The sequence below is a fragment of the Fukomys damarensis genome, unplaced genomic scaffold (genome assembly GCF_012274545.1).
Source record: "Fukomys damarensis isolate Sample0158 unplaced genomic scaffold, DMR_v1.0_HiC HiC_scaffold_34, whole genome shotgun sequence".
Classification (NCBI taxonomy): domain Eukaryota; kingdom Metazoa; phylum Chordata; class Mammalia; order Rodentia; family Bathyergidae; genus Fukomys; species Fukomys damarensis.
In genome coordinates, this window is record NW_022900946.1 from 19,004,825 (window position 1) to 19,021,453 (window position 16,629).

The 16,629-nt window shown below is 47.1% G+C and overlaps 1 protein-coding gene across 5 annotated transcripts in view; it reads left to right on the forward strand.

The window, feature by feature from the left end:
• The window catches only part of LOC104876175 (coronin-7), a 93,960-nt gene that overhangs the window by 1,648 nt on the left and 75,683 nt on the right, over positions 1 to 16,629 (forward strand). For all 5 annotated transcript variants that reach the window (XM_010644082.3, XM_010644086.2, XM_010644085.1 and 2 more), the window contains exons 2-6: positions 1,536 to 1,632; positions 2,902 to 2,976; positions 5,663 to 5,733; positions 6,256 to 6,439; positions 9,435 to 9,511. In XM_010644082.3, coding sequence (XP_010642384.1) covers positions 1,536 to 1,632; positions 2,902 to 2,976; positions 5,663 to 5,733; positions 6,256 to 6,439; positions 9,435 to 9,511 — 504 coding nt within the window. The remainder of the gene's footprint in view (positions 1 to 1,535; positions 1,633 to 2,901; positions 2,977 to 5,662; positions 5,734 to 6,255; positions 6,440 to 9,434; positions 9,512 to 16,629) is intronic.

Here is a 16,629-nt window from a genome sequence, read left to right on the forward strand (position 1 = left end):
TTTTTTTTTTTTTTTTTTTTTTTTTTTTAAGTGCAGTGGGGAGCCACTGAAAGTCTGAGGGAGTTTTTTTTCCTTTCTTTTTCATTGAGTTTATTGATACTTTTAAAGTATACAGTACAGTTACTTTCATCATTGGGGTCTTGTGCCTTTACATGTCAGATCTTGGTTCTCATTTTTTTCCCCATACCCCAGCAAGGTAAACAAACAGATGGAACCAGGAATTGCAGGGGAGCTTAAAGTAGTTTATGTTAGGAAGGTGGGAGAATAGACATGCTCTTCTCCACTTCAAAAGCATTGTGTGCCATTGTGTTTGTATTGTAAACATGAATCAGGAAAGGAAAGTACTGCAAGGCCTTGCTGCTATACCATTGGCAGGTGAACATCAAAGTAGATTGAGGGAGTTATGTGGATGGGTGACTAGGAAGTGTGGGTGCTCTGTCATTAGAGGCAGGAAGGAACAGAGAGTGATGCTTTGACACCAACAGGAAATATGAGGACTTAGCTGATTTCAGTTTCAGAAATAGTGCTCTTCTGCCTCCCTACATGTGGGGGTGTTAGCATCAGCGCATTTTCATGGGAGTGCAGCATTCACTCATTTCAGAGGCTTGGTGGAAGGGCATGTTCTGATGAGGCCAGGCCTTGATTTTCTCTCCTGAGCGTGGGTGTTTTTCTCCCATTGCTTGGAGGAGCCCCTGGGATCTGGTGGAGCATTCAGCAGTGCAGTTGGGAAAGCTGAGCTGATCATCTGTTTTAGTTGCTCATTGCTCCTTCCTTTCCTTCCAGCCCTCCTTTCCTTTTTAAAACTTAAATAAAAAAATTTTCCCCATTAAATTTTACATTTAAAGCACATACTACAGTTACATTTATCATTGGGATCTTGTACCTTTACATGATATATTTTGGTTCTTATTTTTTCCATATACTCCTGCCCTCCCTTCCCCCACTTCACCCTTTAATTTTTTTGTACCAGGGATCAAACTGAAGACCTTGGTCTGTGAGGCAGGTACAGCACCACTGAGCTAAATCCCCAGCCCTCCCCTTGCCTTTTAATAGAAACAAGCCCCTGCCCCACTTCCTTCTGACAGCCTCCTGCCCCTGATCAAGAAACTGAACAATATTAATATTACCCTCTTAGTGACTTAGTTTTTTTTGCGGGGAGTACTAGGGATTGAACCCAGGATCTTAGTGCTGAACTATATCTTCTGCCCTTTTTAATTTTCTATTTTGAGACAAGGTCTTGCTAAGTTATTGAGGCTGGAGTTGAACTTGTGATTTTCTTGCTTCAGTTTCTCAGAGTACTGGAATTACAGGCATATGCCACCCTACCCATGTCTGACTTAGGTTGTTTCAAGAACATTGTGCATTTTCTAAGGGACTTTGTGAGTTGGAACAGGGTTTGACTCAAAGGAATGCATCTGTGATGGTGCAGTTTTAAGGTAGGGTTCCCTGAATTATGCTTCCACCTCATCCCATTTTCAGCATGAGCAGAAACCTGGCCCTCACCATACCACACATTTCTTTATCTTTATTTTCAGGCCTGGATCAATGGCATTCGTGCAGGAGCCACCCCCTCGTGTGGGAATCATATCAAATCGAGCTGTAGCTTGATTGCCTTCAATTCTGACTGTCCAGGTAGGGGAGTGGACATGGGTGAGGAGGGAGAGCAGGCTCTGTGCAAGCTGGAGAGTTAGAAGTGGTCTGGGGTAGGAGGCTCACAGGTTAGAACAGGGCAGGGCTTTAAATCTCTACAAACTAATTAACATGTAGTAATCAGATCAGTGTGTGCTTGTGTATAAACTATACAGGAACTTATGAACATTTAAGTTGCAGACTTTCAGAGATACAAACAGACCTCACATTAGGAACATTCATATATGTGAACAAATTGAAGTAGCTCATGTGTATGCTAGACATTGTCCCAATTACGCTGCTGTGCTTACTGTACAGTGCAATAGTGTACAGTGTTAGAGTACTCAGTCAGAGCCCAAGATGTCTGGAAGCAAGAGGAAAAGCAGTGGTGATGTGGAGGGGACTGCTAGGAAGTGTAAAGCAATATACATTGTCAAAGGTATATGACTCACTTTGTCGGACTTATAAACAAATCTGGCTTATGAACGTTCTCCGAGAATATTCCCAAAGACTTAAAGTCATGGTCATGGCTTCAAGAGCATGCCCAGAAGGGCAGGGAGGGAACTGATGCATATATTTCCTGCCATCTCCACTGGCTATGCCTGTGGAGCCCATGATGGCTGGAGTCACTAAGAATGCAGTTTTGAAAAGCCCTTTTATTAGTTAGGTCTCTCTTGGGAGCTGGTGATAATGCAGACCTCAAATGAATTTAACCAAAAAATAAATGCCTTTTTGGCTTGCTTAAGTCAGGGAACAGGGTCAGGTGATGTAGCTTCTCGGTAGAATGGTTGCCTAGCATGTGCAAGGCCATGGCTTCCATTCCCAACACCCTTCCCCAAAAGTAAGTCAGAGGCTTCAGGCAGAGCCATTCCATGTTTGCATGTGCTGTCATCCCTGACCATTTGCTTAGTTCTTCAACTCTGTTGCCTTGGCCATAAGCTTTTTTCACTTGATCTTAGCCAAAGAAGTGATGGCATAAGCTTTTTTCTCAGCTCAAGGTGGAAGTGCCAGTCAGTAGCCCCAAGATGACCTTTCATAGGAGCTACAGTGTGAGAAATATGTAAATCTTCTGTATAACCAATGCATGGGTAGTTCTTGGGTTGGAAGAAACTAACCCAAGACCATTCACTGTGTTCAGAGGACTGTGATTTTATGATTAGAGGGTGCTCTCAGAAGGTCCTGGGCTGAGCTTTTAGGTCTTCTCTCTTATGGGAACCCTTGGAAAATATCCCTGTTAGGCTTAAAGTCAAAGCCCCTGTGTTTGTTTAACAGGTGTATTGGGCATTGTGCCTCTGGACAGCCAAGGAGAGGACAAGAGACAGGTGGCCTACTTGGGATGCCATTCAGGTAAGTGGGTACCTGGAACTTGACCCCAGGACTAGAGATTAATACACACCTGATCCTTAGTCCGTGCCTTGTTATCCTGGCTGAGTGTTCTGTGAGGTGGTTGAGTTCAGAAGGCTACATCTGATTTAGAATTTGGGCCTGGGTGGAAGGGAGGGAGGCTGAATATTCCAGGTTTTCAAGCTGGGGATGTGTGTGCCAGGCTGAGGCTGGCTGTCAGTGCTGAAGACTCACCCCTTCCTGGCTGTTTCCTTCATACTTGTCCTGGAGCCCAGCAGGGCACTCCTTACCTCTAGGCATCCTCCCCAGCCACTCCATTCATGGCCCTCCAAGAAAGTGGCCATGTTGAGCTGGAGGCTGGAGATGGTACTTCACAAAGGGCTTTTGTCTGCTGCAGCTGCATCTGGTACCGCCTGGCTGGCCTTGTCTACCCGTCCAGCTGCAGCGTCTCTGGGCCCTCTGGCCTGCATTCTTGGCTGTTGGGAGGTGTTGGGGGTGAGGAAAAGGAATAAATCCTTTGTCCTTTGGCTGGGTGAGTTGCTCAGTGTAAGAATGATGGTAATGAGTATATTTAATACTTGTGTGCTGAATAACATCATTTGCAATTTGTGATCCAAACTTTTAGAAAAAGAACTATTGCAGCAACATGTACATACCATAAACATTGCTCGTATAAGTGAATAATTGATGATGTTTTTTACATAGAGTTGTGTGAATCTCCATTCAGTTTTAGAACATTTCCATCCTTCCCCAGATGATTCCCTTTGGGGTTAACCCAGATACCTTGAGCATTGCAGCCTCAGGCAACCATTGATGTACTTTCTGCCTCAGTAGCAGAGACTTGCGCATTATTGTCAGGGTCTTGTTCAGCAAACTGTCATTTTTTGTAAATTGTTTTATTGGAATAGTCTCATCTATTCACTGGTGTATAGTCTATGGCTGCTTTCTTGCAATAACTGCAGAGTTGAAAAGTTAATTCTATTCTATTTTATTAATTGTGGTGCTGGGGGTTGAACCCAGGGCCTTGCGTATGGTAAGCATATGGTTTAGCAGTAAGCTGTATCCTTAGCCCAAAGATGATTAGTTCTGAAATCCTAAAATCTATACTACTTTGTTCCTTACAGGAAATATTTGCTGGCCTCTACTCTATAAAGTGGTCTTTTCATGTAAACTGACATTTCACATACATGGAATCATATTTAGTCTTTTGAATCTGACTTCTTTTGCTTAGCATAATATTTTGGAGTTTTATCTCTGTGACAGCATGTATAAGAGATCTATTTTGTTCTCTAACTTCAAACCTTTTTGAAGTAGGTTTTTAAAAATCCTCTTTTCAGGGCCAAGGATTTAGCTCAGTGGTTCCGCAACCTGCCTCGCAAGCACAAGGATCTGAGTTCGATCCCCAGTACAAAAAAAAAAAAATTGCTTTTTGTTAAGAAAACTGACATTCAGGGCAGTTAGGAACCTAACTAATGTTCATATAGCTCTGGCAGAGCCAGAATTAGTTACAGAATTGTGACCCTGTGCTTATTTCTTACTGCCTTTTTTTGGGGGGGTACTGGGGATTGAATTTAGGATCTTGCATTTGCGAGGCAGGGGTGATGCTGCAGAAAAAAAAAAAATTGCTTTTTGTTAAGAAAACTGACATTCAGGGCAGTTAGGAACCTAACTAATGTTCATATAGCTCTGGCAGAGCCAGAATTAGTTACAGAATTGTGACCCTGTGCTTATTTCTTACTGCCTTTTTTTGGGGGGGTACTGGGGATTGAATTTAGGATCTTGCATTTGCGAGGCAGGGGTGATGCTGCAGACCACCTCATGGTCATTGTGAGGATTTGGTGAGCTCTGCACATGTAAGGACTTAGTGCAGGTGCACTCATATTACTCAACTATGTTACCAACACTTGTTGCCTTGGGAGATAACAGGCTGCCTGCACTGCTGGCTGCTCCTGGTCAGGAACTTATCCCATCCTGCCCCAGCAGAAGGGGTGGCATATGTTGTGAGGTTCTAGGACTAGGACTGTTGTGGTCCTGCTGACTGGGAGTCAGGCTGGGGCCATTCCAAGTGCTGTCTGTCTATATCTGTGCCCATTTCCTGCTCCCCTCTGGCCATGAGGAAAACAGCCCTGCAGGTGGCTGTGCTCCTCATTCCGGGAATACCAGCCTGCAGTCCTACCACACCCTCACCCACCCCTCTGCCCTCCATCCTTCAACCTACCCCATGCCGCAGCCTTATTTCCCCTTGGGCTCTGGCTCACTCTGTGCACCTTTACATCCCCTTCCCATAACGAAGAACTAAGAGACCAACGCAGGCTTGCTTAAGCTCAAAAGGGATTTATTGGTAGACTCCTGGGAACCTTCTAAACGGAAGGCGCAGCTGGATGCTCCACCTTAGGAGGGGCCGGGCTGGGTAGTTGTATCCTTGCAGATACCCCGTAACCAAAGGAGCTTCCTGCCCACATCCCTGCTGACTTCCTGATGTCAGGGTCCTGGGCCCCCCATGGTACAGAGGACTCTTATGACGTGTGCCCCCCACCGTCTTGTCCAGAGGGACACTGGGCTCATAAACTTTCAGCTGTCTCTGTCAGGGAAGAAGGGTGACTTTCAAAGCCCTGGGCTTTGGTTTAGGCTTAGATGATTCTGCTAGGTGGAAACAGGATGTTTTAGTTCAACCCCTTGTTTCCCACAGAGCTGGTCACTGACTTGGACTTCTCTCCCTTTGATGACTTCCTCCTGGCCACAGGCTCCACTGACAGGATGGTGAGTGGAGCCAGTTGGAGAAGCGGCTCGTGTCCCCGTACTAGAGCCTGGGGCCTTCTGTGCCCGTCTACCCACCTACCCCTCCCACTGCCTCTGATCTCTTCCCTCCCCTCCAGTCCCATAGCCTTCATGTGCTAAGGTTCCTACTTGCCTTTACACTGCATGGGGTGATGTGGGAAGCTAGAGGGGCTGGGCTGGGCGGAGCCCCTGCTCCCAGTTACATGTCTTCCCGCCATTCTCTGAACACATCTCAGAACCCTTCAGCTGAGTTTCCTCCTCCCTTCTGTGATACCAAATACACAGCTATAGTGTATCTCTAGTTCCAGGTCGGCAGCTATAATGAACTATAGGCCCAAGCAGTTGAGGCAGGAGAGGTGTCTCTGGCAGGCCAGAAGCTGTTACCTTGGGGATCAACCTTGTTCCAGCACAGGACCTTGCTGGGGACAGGGAGCCCTGAAATAGGCTGGCTCAAGGCAGCAAGACCCCCCCAGCCCTGGGCCACAAGCTTAATCCTTTCCACAGGTGAAGCTCTGGAGGCTGCCAGACCCTGGCCAGGCCCTGCCCTCAGTGCCTGGGTTGGTGCTGGGTCCAGAAGAGCTGCCAGTGGAAGTACTGCAGTTCCACCCCACTGTGGATGGCATTCTGGTGACCGCAGCAGGCAGTGCTGTGAAGGTCTGGGATGCAGCCAAGCAGCAGCCCCTGACAGGTAAGGCCACTCTGGCTCCCATTCCTAGAGCAGCATTCATCTGGACAGCCCTTTCATTCCTTATCGATGTGTTTAGTAACATGAATTTAAAAATACATACCAAGGCTGGGGTTGCAGCTCAGTGTACAGTGTGCTTGCCTTGTATGCATGCATGGTGATGCATACTTACTTGTAAACCTAGCCACTCAGGAGGCTGAAGCAGGAGGAGGATCACAAGTTCAAGGCCAGCCTGGGCAATTCAGTAAGACCTTGCCTCAAAAAATTAAGGCCGGGGATTTAACTCAGTAGTGCTGCATCTGCCTGGCAAGTACAAGGTCCTGAGTTTGATTCCCAGTACTGAAATAAGAAAAAGGCTAGTAGGGATGTAGCTCAGTATGAAGCCTTAGGATCTGCTCCCAATGCTGCAAAAAGAAAAAGAAAAAAATTTTTTAATTATGTATCAGGACTGGGGGTTTAGTTCAGAAGCATCACTGCCTGCCTTGTAAGCACAAAGTCCAGAGTTTGATCCCTAGTACCTGAAAAAAAAAGTATCTAAATTTGACAGGTACACAGTATAAATTCTACAGACACCCCATCCTTCTCTATTCCCCTTAGGTATCTTTCAGGTACTATTTTCTGTTTTCTTTCATATTTGTAAATAACTTCTTCACATTGTCATTTCTCCAAACTATCTTCAGCATCAAAACAAACCCTTGGCTCCCCACTCTGGAAAATTTGTCCTGTAGAGCAGCCCTTCCCATATGTGCGTGCTTTGCCCCATAGAGAAGGTCACAGCACCGGGTCGGGTTCCTCAGTGTTTGAATGACTTGACTGTTCATACGCGACTCACAGCTGAGCCCTGTGTACACTAGGATGATACCACAGGTCCTCCCTGACCTGCTTGTGTGGTTTGGAGGTAAAGACATGGACGCTCAGGGGTTGAGGAGCATACTTGCCCCAGATGGCTGCGCAGTGTTTGGGGCTGAGCTCATTGTCCAGCACCGGGAGTGAGGTTCTGGGCCCTGCCCTAGAGGGCCATTAGCATAACCAGCATTCTAGGGAGCACCTCTTTATGCACCAGCTACTGAGAGTTTAGCCAGTGCCCACCATGCCACAGGGGATGGGAGATATGAAATATGTAAAGTGCAGGAGTTGCTGGGAAGAGCCCTGAGGAAGGCTGTGAGACCCAACCTGACTCTGAAGCAGAGGTGAAGGTGACTCGACCTTCTGTCTGCATTGGAGGTGACCCCAGCTGTAACTACTGTTTCTCAGGCTCTTCCCATGCCTGGCCCTGTGCTGAGGGGTTCAGACCTCCTCTGCATATCTGTCTGTAGTTCTAATGGCCCGGACTGAGCTTAGGAGTTTAAATAACTTGGCCAAGGCTGTTTATGGCAGAGCTGGGATTATTCCCGTGGCAGTGACCCTTGGTGTAGTAGTTATCTATTGCTTTGGAACAAATTACCCCAAAAATATAAGTGCTTCTTGTAGCTGGGGGTTCTGCCTCAGTGCTCTTACCAAATCTGTCATCATCTGAAGGTTTGCCTGGGGCTGGAAAAGCTATGTCTAGGATGGGATTCACTCAAAGGTGCTGTCAGTGGCAGGAGGCCACTGTTCCTCTCCCGTCTGGGCTTCTTGATGGCTGCCTGAGTACCCTCACAATATAGCACTGGTTTCCCCAGTGTGGCATCAGACAGAGGGAGGAAGTACACAGGAGGAAGCACACCATTGCTCTCACCAGATAATCTTTGTTAGAAGTATGTCACTCAGTCTTGCTCACAGTCATAAGAGTGCAGGTGAACTTGTTTCTTAGGAAGAGATTTGTCCTCTCATAACTCTGGAGATTAAAATTCTAAGGTCAAGGTATGGGCAGGGCTGGCTCCTCCTGAGGCCAAGGCAAGATCTGTTTCAGGTCTCTCCTAGCTTCTGTGGCCTCAGGTCCTCTACTTGTGGGTGACTGTCATATCTCTACTTCCTTGTGTTACCTTCGGTATGCACATGTCTGTCTGCTTTTTTCTTTCAGTACTGGAGATTGAACCTAGGGCCTTAAATATGTGGTAGGTAAGTGCTATGTCACTGAGATGCTTCCTCGGCCTTTTTTTTGTTTTGTTTTGTTTCTGAGATAGGGTCTCACTATGTAGTTGAGACTGACCTGGAACTCACTATGTAGCCCAGGCTGGTTTGGAACTCACAGTGATCCTCCTGCCTCAGCCTCCCGAGTGCTGGGATTACAGGCGTGAGCCATCACGCCTGGCTTCCTTAGCCTTTAAAAAAAAAATACTTTGTCTGAGAGAGAGTCTCACTGTATAGTTCAGGCTGGCCTTGAACTCTAAAAGTTATTTTGAGACAGTCTTACTAAGTTGGCCAGGCTGACCTTGAACTTGTGATCCTCCCTCCCTTCTACATAGTGGCATATACCACTATGCATGGCCTATCTCTATGTTTCATTTTCACCTTTTCATAAGGATACCAGTCCCTGGACTACAAAGCACCTTTTTGTTTTTGGTGCTAGAAGTTGAACCCAGGGCCTCATGCATTCTAGACACGTGCTGTACCATTAAGCTGCACTTCCCAGTCCCAGAGAAACTATTTCCAATAAGGTCACATTCACAGGACCTACAAGTTAGAACTTAAATGTCTTTTTGGGGGACATAATTCAACCTATGACAGGAGGAGTTTCAGAGAACGTGTGGACTTACTTCAGAACAGCTGCATGAGGGACTGGGGTGCAGAGATGACAGCAGCACAGGCCCTGGATGGGGACGATACGATACGGCAAGTGAGCAGAAGTGAGCCTGAGCAGGGGGAGCCTTGAAAGGTTGTGTAGAGTTGTGGCCTCACAAATTCAGGGTTGAAGTTGATAGCCTGAGAGCAAAGACTGCTGCTCCACCTGCTCCCTCCTGGCTGAGAGGGACCCTTGCTGTTGCCTTTACCCAGGGAGCTACCCTGAGCCAGGCCTGAACCCCACTTCCCTGGTTCCCTCATCACCTGGGCCCTGACCTTGGCTGCTTCCCCACAGAGCTGGCGGCCCATGGGGACCTAGTGCAGAGTGCTGTCTGGAGCCGAGACGGAGCCCTTGTGGGCACTGCGTGCAAGGTAAGTTGGCAGCGAGAGCCTGATGTGCTCCGTCTGGGCCCGCCCGAACTCTGTGTCTGGCACTGCACCTTCATGCAGCCAGAGAGCAGCACTGAGGTCAGGATGGGCATCTGTGAACTCTGAAAAATCAGCTGGGCCCTGTCGGATGGAGACGGGAGGAGAACCCCTACGCTGCCCCTGCTGCTCCCTGGTCTGCCATTTGACTCCATCTGCGCCTTCAGCCAGCCTTACTCCATGCGTCTAGTTTGTCCAGACAGCTTTCCTCCCACTGAGGCTCATGTTCAGCAGGGTCCCTATCCAGGGCTCTTGGCCTGCCGTGTGTTGGTAGGATGGTACTGATGACAGGACTGTTGTAACTTGTGACTAATCTCTGAAAGAGATATGGTGTGGTCAGGGCTGAGACACAGAGCTCTGAAAAAAAGTTAAACCTGAGGATGAGGAGGGCAGAGTGGGCGCTGGGCTGAGGGAGCTGCTGATGCGAATGCCTGGCTGTGCACCTAGAGTCGGTGCTGAGGCCTCACATGGAAAAGTTGTGCTTTTGCCACAGAGGGCAGGTGGTACCGTGAGGTGAACAGACTTGCGCTCAGAACACTCTCATCGATGCCTTGTGGACAGAGCATGGCAGGGTTGGGCAGAGTCTAAAATCAGATGTGGGCTGGGCCGGGTGGGTCATTCCTGTAATCCCAGTGCCCTGGGAGGCTGAGGCAGGATGACTGTAAGTTGGGCAGTTACCCAGCCTGGGCAATTTAATGTGGTGACTTAGCAAGACGCTGTTTTAAAATATATTTTTTTAAAGGCTGGGGATATAGGTCAGTGCAAAGACCCTGGGTTCAATCCCCAGTACCCTCCCCAAATGCATGTAGAACTGCCTGGGGGGTGGCAGGAAGAGGATCTTTTTAGCCAAGTGGAGTTTGAGACACAGGTGAGGGTGGGGTGGGAGGCCCTTGGGAGGAGAGAGCTGAGCCCTTAGTGGTGGATTGAGTGTAAGGAGTGGGTTTTTGAGGCTGGTCCTTGGTTCCTTTACCAGTCCCACAGTGAGACAGCTGTGTGCAGTAGGTCATGGGGCTAGGGGGCCACCGGCTGTGAACATCCCAAGCAGGACCACTCCCCATGGGGTTATAGGTGTGTTGAGCTGGGGTACTTGGAGACATCCCAGCAGAGGTGTGACCTTAGTCTGTGAAAGATGGGAAGGTGGGTGTGGTTTGTGCTCAGGGAGGAAGGCTCCTAGTCTGCAAGGAAAAGGTGTGAAGGATATAGTTAGGACAAGGTTAGGATGTGGAACATAGGACAGAGGGTTCCCCAGAGCAGGACGGAGTGCTATGGGGTCCACTGGGAACATGAGTGACCTTCAGGACCATTATGGTGCTGTGCTGAGTCTGAAGACACTACTTAGGGTTGACAGGTGAGGAAATGGAGCTGGAGGGAGGAAGACGAAGGAGAGGGACTGGCAGGGGAGGGGAGAGGTGGGCCCTTCTGAAGCAGGGAGGTGACCAGCTATGGACTCCCAGAGGCACATGCTCTGCACACTCAGAGGGACTGTATTTCCAGTGCTCTTTTCTCTCCCTTTTTTAAAGGGGTGCATTTACCAGTCTTTATCAAGGTTTTTGTTTTGATCTTTGTTTTTTGAGAGAGTCTCACTATGTAACCCAGGCTGGCCTTGAACTTGCAGCGATCCTCCTGCCTGAGCTTCCTGAGTACTGTGATTATAGGCATGCGCCACCATGCCTGGCTATTTTTTCCAATATTATTCATTAAGCAGAAGGTTCTAGATGCTGACCTGAACTCTGTGGTTTAAGAAGTAATAAGCTGGACTGCCAGCCCCAAGAGCCCCTGGTATGCTTTGTCAGGTTTAACCTTAGTGGGGATGACTTCCCAAGGAGAGTGAGCTAAGGGAATAAGGCCTGGGTGAGAAGAGATAGGGGTCCCAGGCAGGGACCAGCCCTGCACGTGGATCATGACCTCTCCTGCAAGCAACTGGCTTCACGGTGTGGGGTCCAGCTTTTCCTTCGTTTGGGTCTGAGCCCCGTTTGTCACCAGAACCGGGCCTCTTAGAACCCCTGAATCCTTTACTGCTCCCCGTTCCTCCAGCCTGAGGGAAAAAACAGGTGGCCGCTAGGGGGCGCGCCAGTCTCATGGATAGCTGTGCTCTCCACACCTGGTCCTGCCTGGTGAGCCCAGTTAGGACAGGGCCACTGCAGCCCGGTTCACCCCCTGTCCAGACCAGAACAGCCTCAGGACACACTCTGATTTGGACCCAGCCTTAAGCTACTGCACTCAGCTCAGCTGTTGGGACAGCATGTTCCCCAGGTGCTAAGAATTGTGTCCCCAGACACAGTACTCAAATGTGAGGGGCCACCACCATCCTCAGGATCATTCATGGTGGTTTGAGCCCTGGCCGCTGTCTCCGGACAACAGGTAGAGTAGGAGGTGTATTTCTTGCCCTTGATCTCTACCTACTGCCTCTCCTGTTGAACTCAGGACCTTATGATTGCCAGGCAGGTGTGGTGCCGCTGAGCTAAATCCACACCCGCTCCTTGTATTTTTGATCACCGTGCCTCTCCCTGGTTGGCTTTCAGTCTGTCTCCACAGGTGTCCGTGCCTATCTGTCACTGTCACTATCCTCTTTCTCCGTCCCTCATTGCCCTTTCTGCCGTCTCTGCTGTCTCTGCTTGTCCGTTTTCTGCCCCTTGTTGTCTCTGTCCTCTGTCACCCTTTCCCAGCTGTCTGCTCTCTGTGTGTCTTCATGTGCCTCTGGACCTGAGCTGTGGAGTGGAGCTGCGTAGCAGCCGGCCCTGGGCTGTGTCTGGAGGTGGTCTGGCACGTAGTGGACACTCCCTGGACTGCATCTGGAAAGACTGCCTGGAGTGACACAGACCTTGGCCCTACCCAGTGTGCCTGGGAAGCCTGGCTTTCAGGCCCTCTTGGGCTGGCCTCTGCCTCATGCGGCCCTGTGCCTGCCTTGTGCCCCTCCTCTCTCTCCATCTCCCGGCCTTCTTCCCTTTCGGCAGCATATACGAGGGTTCCACATCTTTACTTGTGCTTGTTCCTCTTCCCTACATACTTTTTCCTCCCTGGGGAAAGCTCTGCTGGTTCTTCAGGGTCCCACAGGACCACTTGGGCTACAGAGTCTAGCCCTTGACTACAAGTGCCGTGGTAGCTAGGACTGGGTGTTCAATGCTGTGTCCAAGCACCCAGTGGGGGCTGCGCACGAAACAAGGCATTCACTTGAATCCAAGGCCTTCATGTTGAGCTGCATCCCCACCCTCCACTCCTCACTTTCAGGGTTCTCTCCTTCCCTTCCCTTCCCTTCCCGTCCCGTCCCGTCCCTCCCCTCCCCTCCGTTCTAGGGGTTGAACCCAGGACCATGTACATAACAGACAAATACTGTTCCACCGAGTTACATCCTTTTGTCTAATTAGATGATAGACTGTTTTCTAGAATACTTTTACAGAAATATTGAGCCGGTAGTACAGAGATTTTTTTTTCATTTCTCTAACCCCACTTTCTGTATTATTAACCTCTTGCATTAGGGTGTACATTGTTGCAAATGATGAACCAATATTGATACCTTATTAACTACAATCTAGTTTACCTTAGGGTTTATTTACTCTCTTTCGTACATTATCTGTTTTGATAAGTATATGTCTACTATTATAGTGTTGCACAGCATAATTTTGCTGCCCTACAGTTCATTCTCTTTCCCTGCCTCTCCCTAAAAGACTGACAAGCATGGATCTTTTTGCTGTCTCTCTAGAATTTGCCTTTTCCAGAATGTCAGTAGTTGGAATCCCGCTATGTTATATGGCACGTTTATGTATATGTACTGCAGGTAGAACTCAGGGCCTTCACATTGAGGTACATTCCAGGTGCTTTTTATAAATTTATTTTATTTTGAGAAAGGATCTCACTGAATTGTGCAGGCTGGGTTTGAACTCATGATCCTTCTGCCTCAGCCTCCTGGAGTGCTGGGATTATAAAGGTGTGTCACCACACCTTGGCGGTTTGTGGCTTTCCTCACATACCGATATTCATTTGAAATTCATTCATGTCTTTTTTACAGACTGATATTTTGTTTGGTTGGTTTTTTTGAGACAGGATCTCACTATGTAGTTGAGACTGACCTGGAACTTACTGTGTAGCCCATGCTGGTCTGGAACTCACAGTAATCTTCCTGCCTCAGCCTCCTGAGTGCTGGGATTACAGGCGTGCGCCACCTTTTTTTTTTTTTTTTTTTTTTTTTTTTTTTGTACCAGGGATTGAACTCAGGACCTTGTGCTTGCCAGGCAGGGGTGGTGCCACTTGAGCTACATCCGTGCCACCAAATTTTCATTCTTAACCATTTTCAAGTATATAGTTGAGTAATATGTTTACATTGTTGTGAAGCAGATCTCCAGAACTGTTTTATCTTGTAAAACTGAAACTGTACCCGTTAAATAGCCATTTCTCTTTGCCCCACTCCCAGCCCTTGGAAACTGCCATTCTGCTTTCTGTATCTGTGAACTTGACTACTTGAGACACCTCATAAAAGTAGGATCATACACTGTTTGTCTTTTTTTCTTTTTTTTGACGGGCTCCTTTCTCACAGCGTAATGAAATGCCAAATCTTTGTGCTCATCCATGTAAGAGCATGTGGTTGGATTTCCTTCCCTTTTAAGGGCTGCCAAGTATTTCACTGTATTTACAGATATTCCTCATTTTACAACCTACCTGTTTAACAACTGTTGGGACTTACAGCCCACTGCTTATATTTATGATCTTTCTTTGTTTTGTACAGTTCTGTACATCTTATTTATAGAGCCTCAGTGTCTTTTTTGTGCATATAGCTTGTTTATATATTTCTGTAGTTTCTGCTGATTGTACAGTACAGTACTGTAGCTTTATGTCCTGTTATACATTACAGTAGTGCCTGTAAGACTTGTGCAAATAAAGGCGAAGCCATCAAGTTGGAGTTTCCTTTGACCATTTCTTAGTTCTGAATATTGTAATGTGCGTACTATGTACAGTTCCTCATTTAGCAACCAGTTCACTTAACAACCTAGCCTCAGGATGCAGGACGAGCAGTGTCTGTGTGTACCATGCTCTGTGCGTTCATCCCTCCTTGGATGTCGGATGCTTGGGCTGCTTCCACTTCTTAGCTGCTGTGATTTGTGCTGCTAGGAATATGGATGTACAGATACCTTTTCATGATGCTGCTTTCAGTTCTTCTGGATGTATGCCCCAAAATGAGGTGGTTGGAAATTCCAGTGTTCTTTTTTTTTAAGGATGTGTCGTACCGTTTTCCATAGCAGATGTTTTTTTTTTTTTTTTTTTTTTTTTTTGATACCTGGCCTCAAACTAGGGTCCTTGTGTTTGTGAAGCAGGAGCTGGAAATACTGAGTGAAATCCCTGGCCCAACACTTATTATTTTTGTTTCTCTAATAGCCGGCCATCCTCATGAGTGTGAGCTAGTATGTGGTTTTGTTTGTTTTGTTTTGTTGTTTTCTGAGACAGTATCACTGGGTAGCCCAGGCTGACCTTGACCTCCTCTTGCCTCTGCCTTCTGGGTCCTGGGATTTTGAGTGTACACCACCACGCCCATCTGGTTTTGACTTGCATGTCTCTGATGACTCATGATGTTGAGCATCTTTTCATGTGCTTCTTAGCAATTTATGTATCATCTTTTTTTTTTTTTTGGTACTGGGCCCTTGTGCTTTCAAGGCAGGCAGCAGAACAGCTGAGCCAAATCCCTGGCACTATGTGTCTTCTTTTGAAGAAGTCCCTTGCCCATTGTTTTAGTCAGGTTACTTGTTTTTATTTTTTATTTATTTATTTTTTTTGGTACTGCGGATTGAACTCAGGACCTTGAAGCACTTGATTTTTGTTGTTGAGTTGTAGGAGTTCTTTGTATATTCTTGGTATTAATCCCTTATCAAACATAGGATTTACAAATATTCTCTCCCATTTTGTACATTGCTTTTCACTCTACTGGCTGTGTCCTTTGATGAACAAAAAAAAGGTTTTTCTCTTTTTCTTTTTTCTTTTTTGGTACCGGGAATTGAGCTCAGGCTCTTGAGCTTGCGAGGCAGGCTCCAGAACCACTGAGCTAAATCCCCCAGCCCAACAAATAAAGTTTTTGAGGTAGGTGCTCCCATTTGGTTTTTGGCTTCTTTTTGCCTCTGCCTTTGTTGTCATGTCCAAGAAATCACTTCAATGTCATGAAGCTTCTTTTTGCTTTGCTTTGCTTTGCTTTGCTTTGCTCTTTCTTTCTACTTATACATGTTTCCATTTAAGAGTTTTATGATTTTAGGTTTTAGCTATATTTTTATCGTGGAGTAATATTCTCTTGTATGAATGTGCCACAGTTTATTTATCCAGTTACTTATTGAGGGATATCTTGGTTGCTTTCAGTTTTTGCAATTATAAATAAAAGCTGTTAGGGCTAGGGATTTAGCTCAGTGGTTCTGCTGCCTGTTTTGCAAGTGTAAGGGCCTGAGTCCAATCCCCGGTACCAAAAGAACAAAAGAAAAGGCTGTTATAAACATTTATGTGGACATGTATTTTGTTTTGTTTTCAGTACTGGGGATTGAACCTAGGGGCTTTGCACAGAGCTATATATTCCCAATTCACTTTTCATTTTGAGATAAGGGGTTAAGTCACTGTGTTGCCCAGGCTGAGCCTGAATTTGTAATCCTCATGCCTCAGTATCTCAAGAGTGGTGAGATTGCAGACGTGCCTGGCTGTGAACATGGTTCTTCACTCATTTTGGCACGGTTTTTAGGTCACATGTTAAAAGAGTTTTCAAAGTGGCTGTACCAGGGCGGAGAATGTAGCTCAGCGGCACAGGGCCCATCTGGCAAGCTCGAACCCCTGAGTTCGATTCCTGGTACTCCTCCCCCAAAAGTGGCTGTACCATTTTACGTTTCTATCTGTCAAGAATAAGAATTCTTGCTGTTTCAAATCCTTGTTAGCATTTAGTATTGTCAGTTTTATGGGTTTTAGCCATTCTGATAGATATGTGTTGCTGTCAAATTGTTTTATGGTTCCTTTTCTTTCTTTTTTTGGTACCAGGGATTGAACGTGGGACCTTGCACTTACCAGGCAGGCAGAGGAACTACTGAGCTACATCCCTGGCCCCTGTC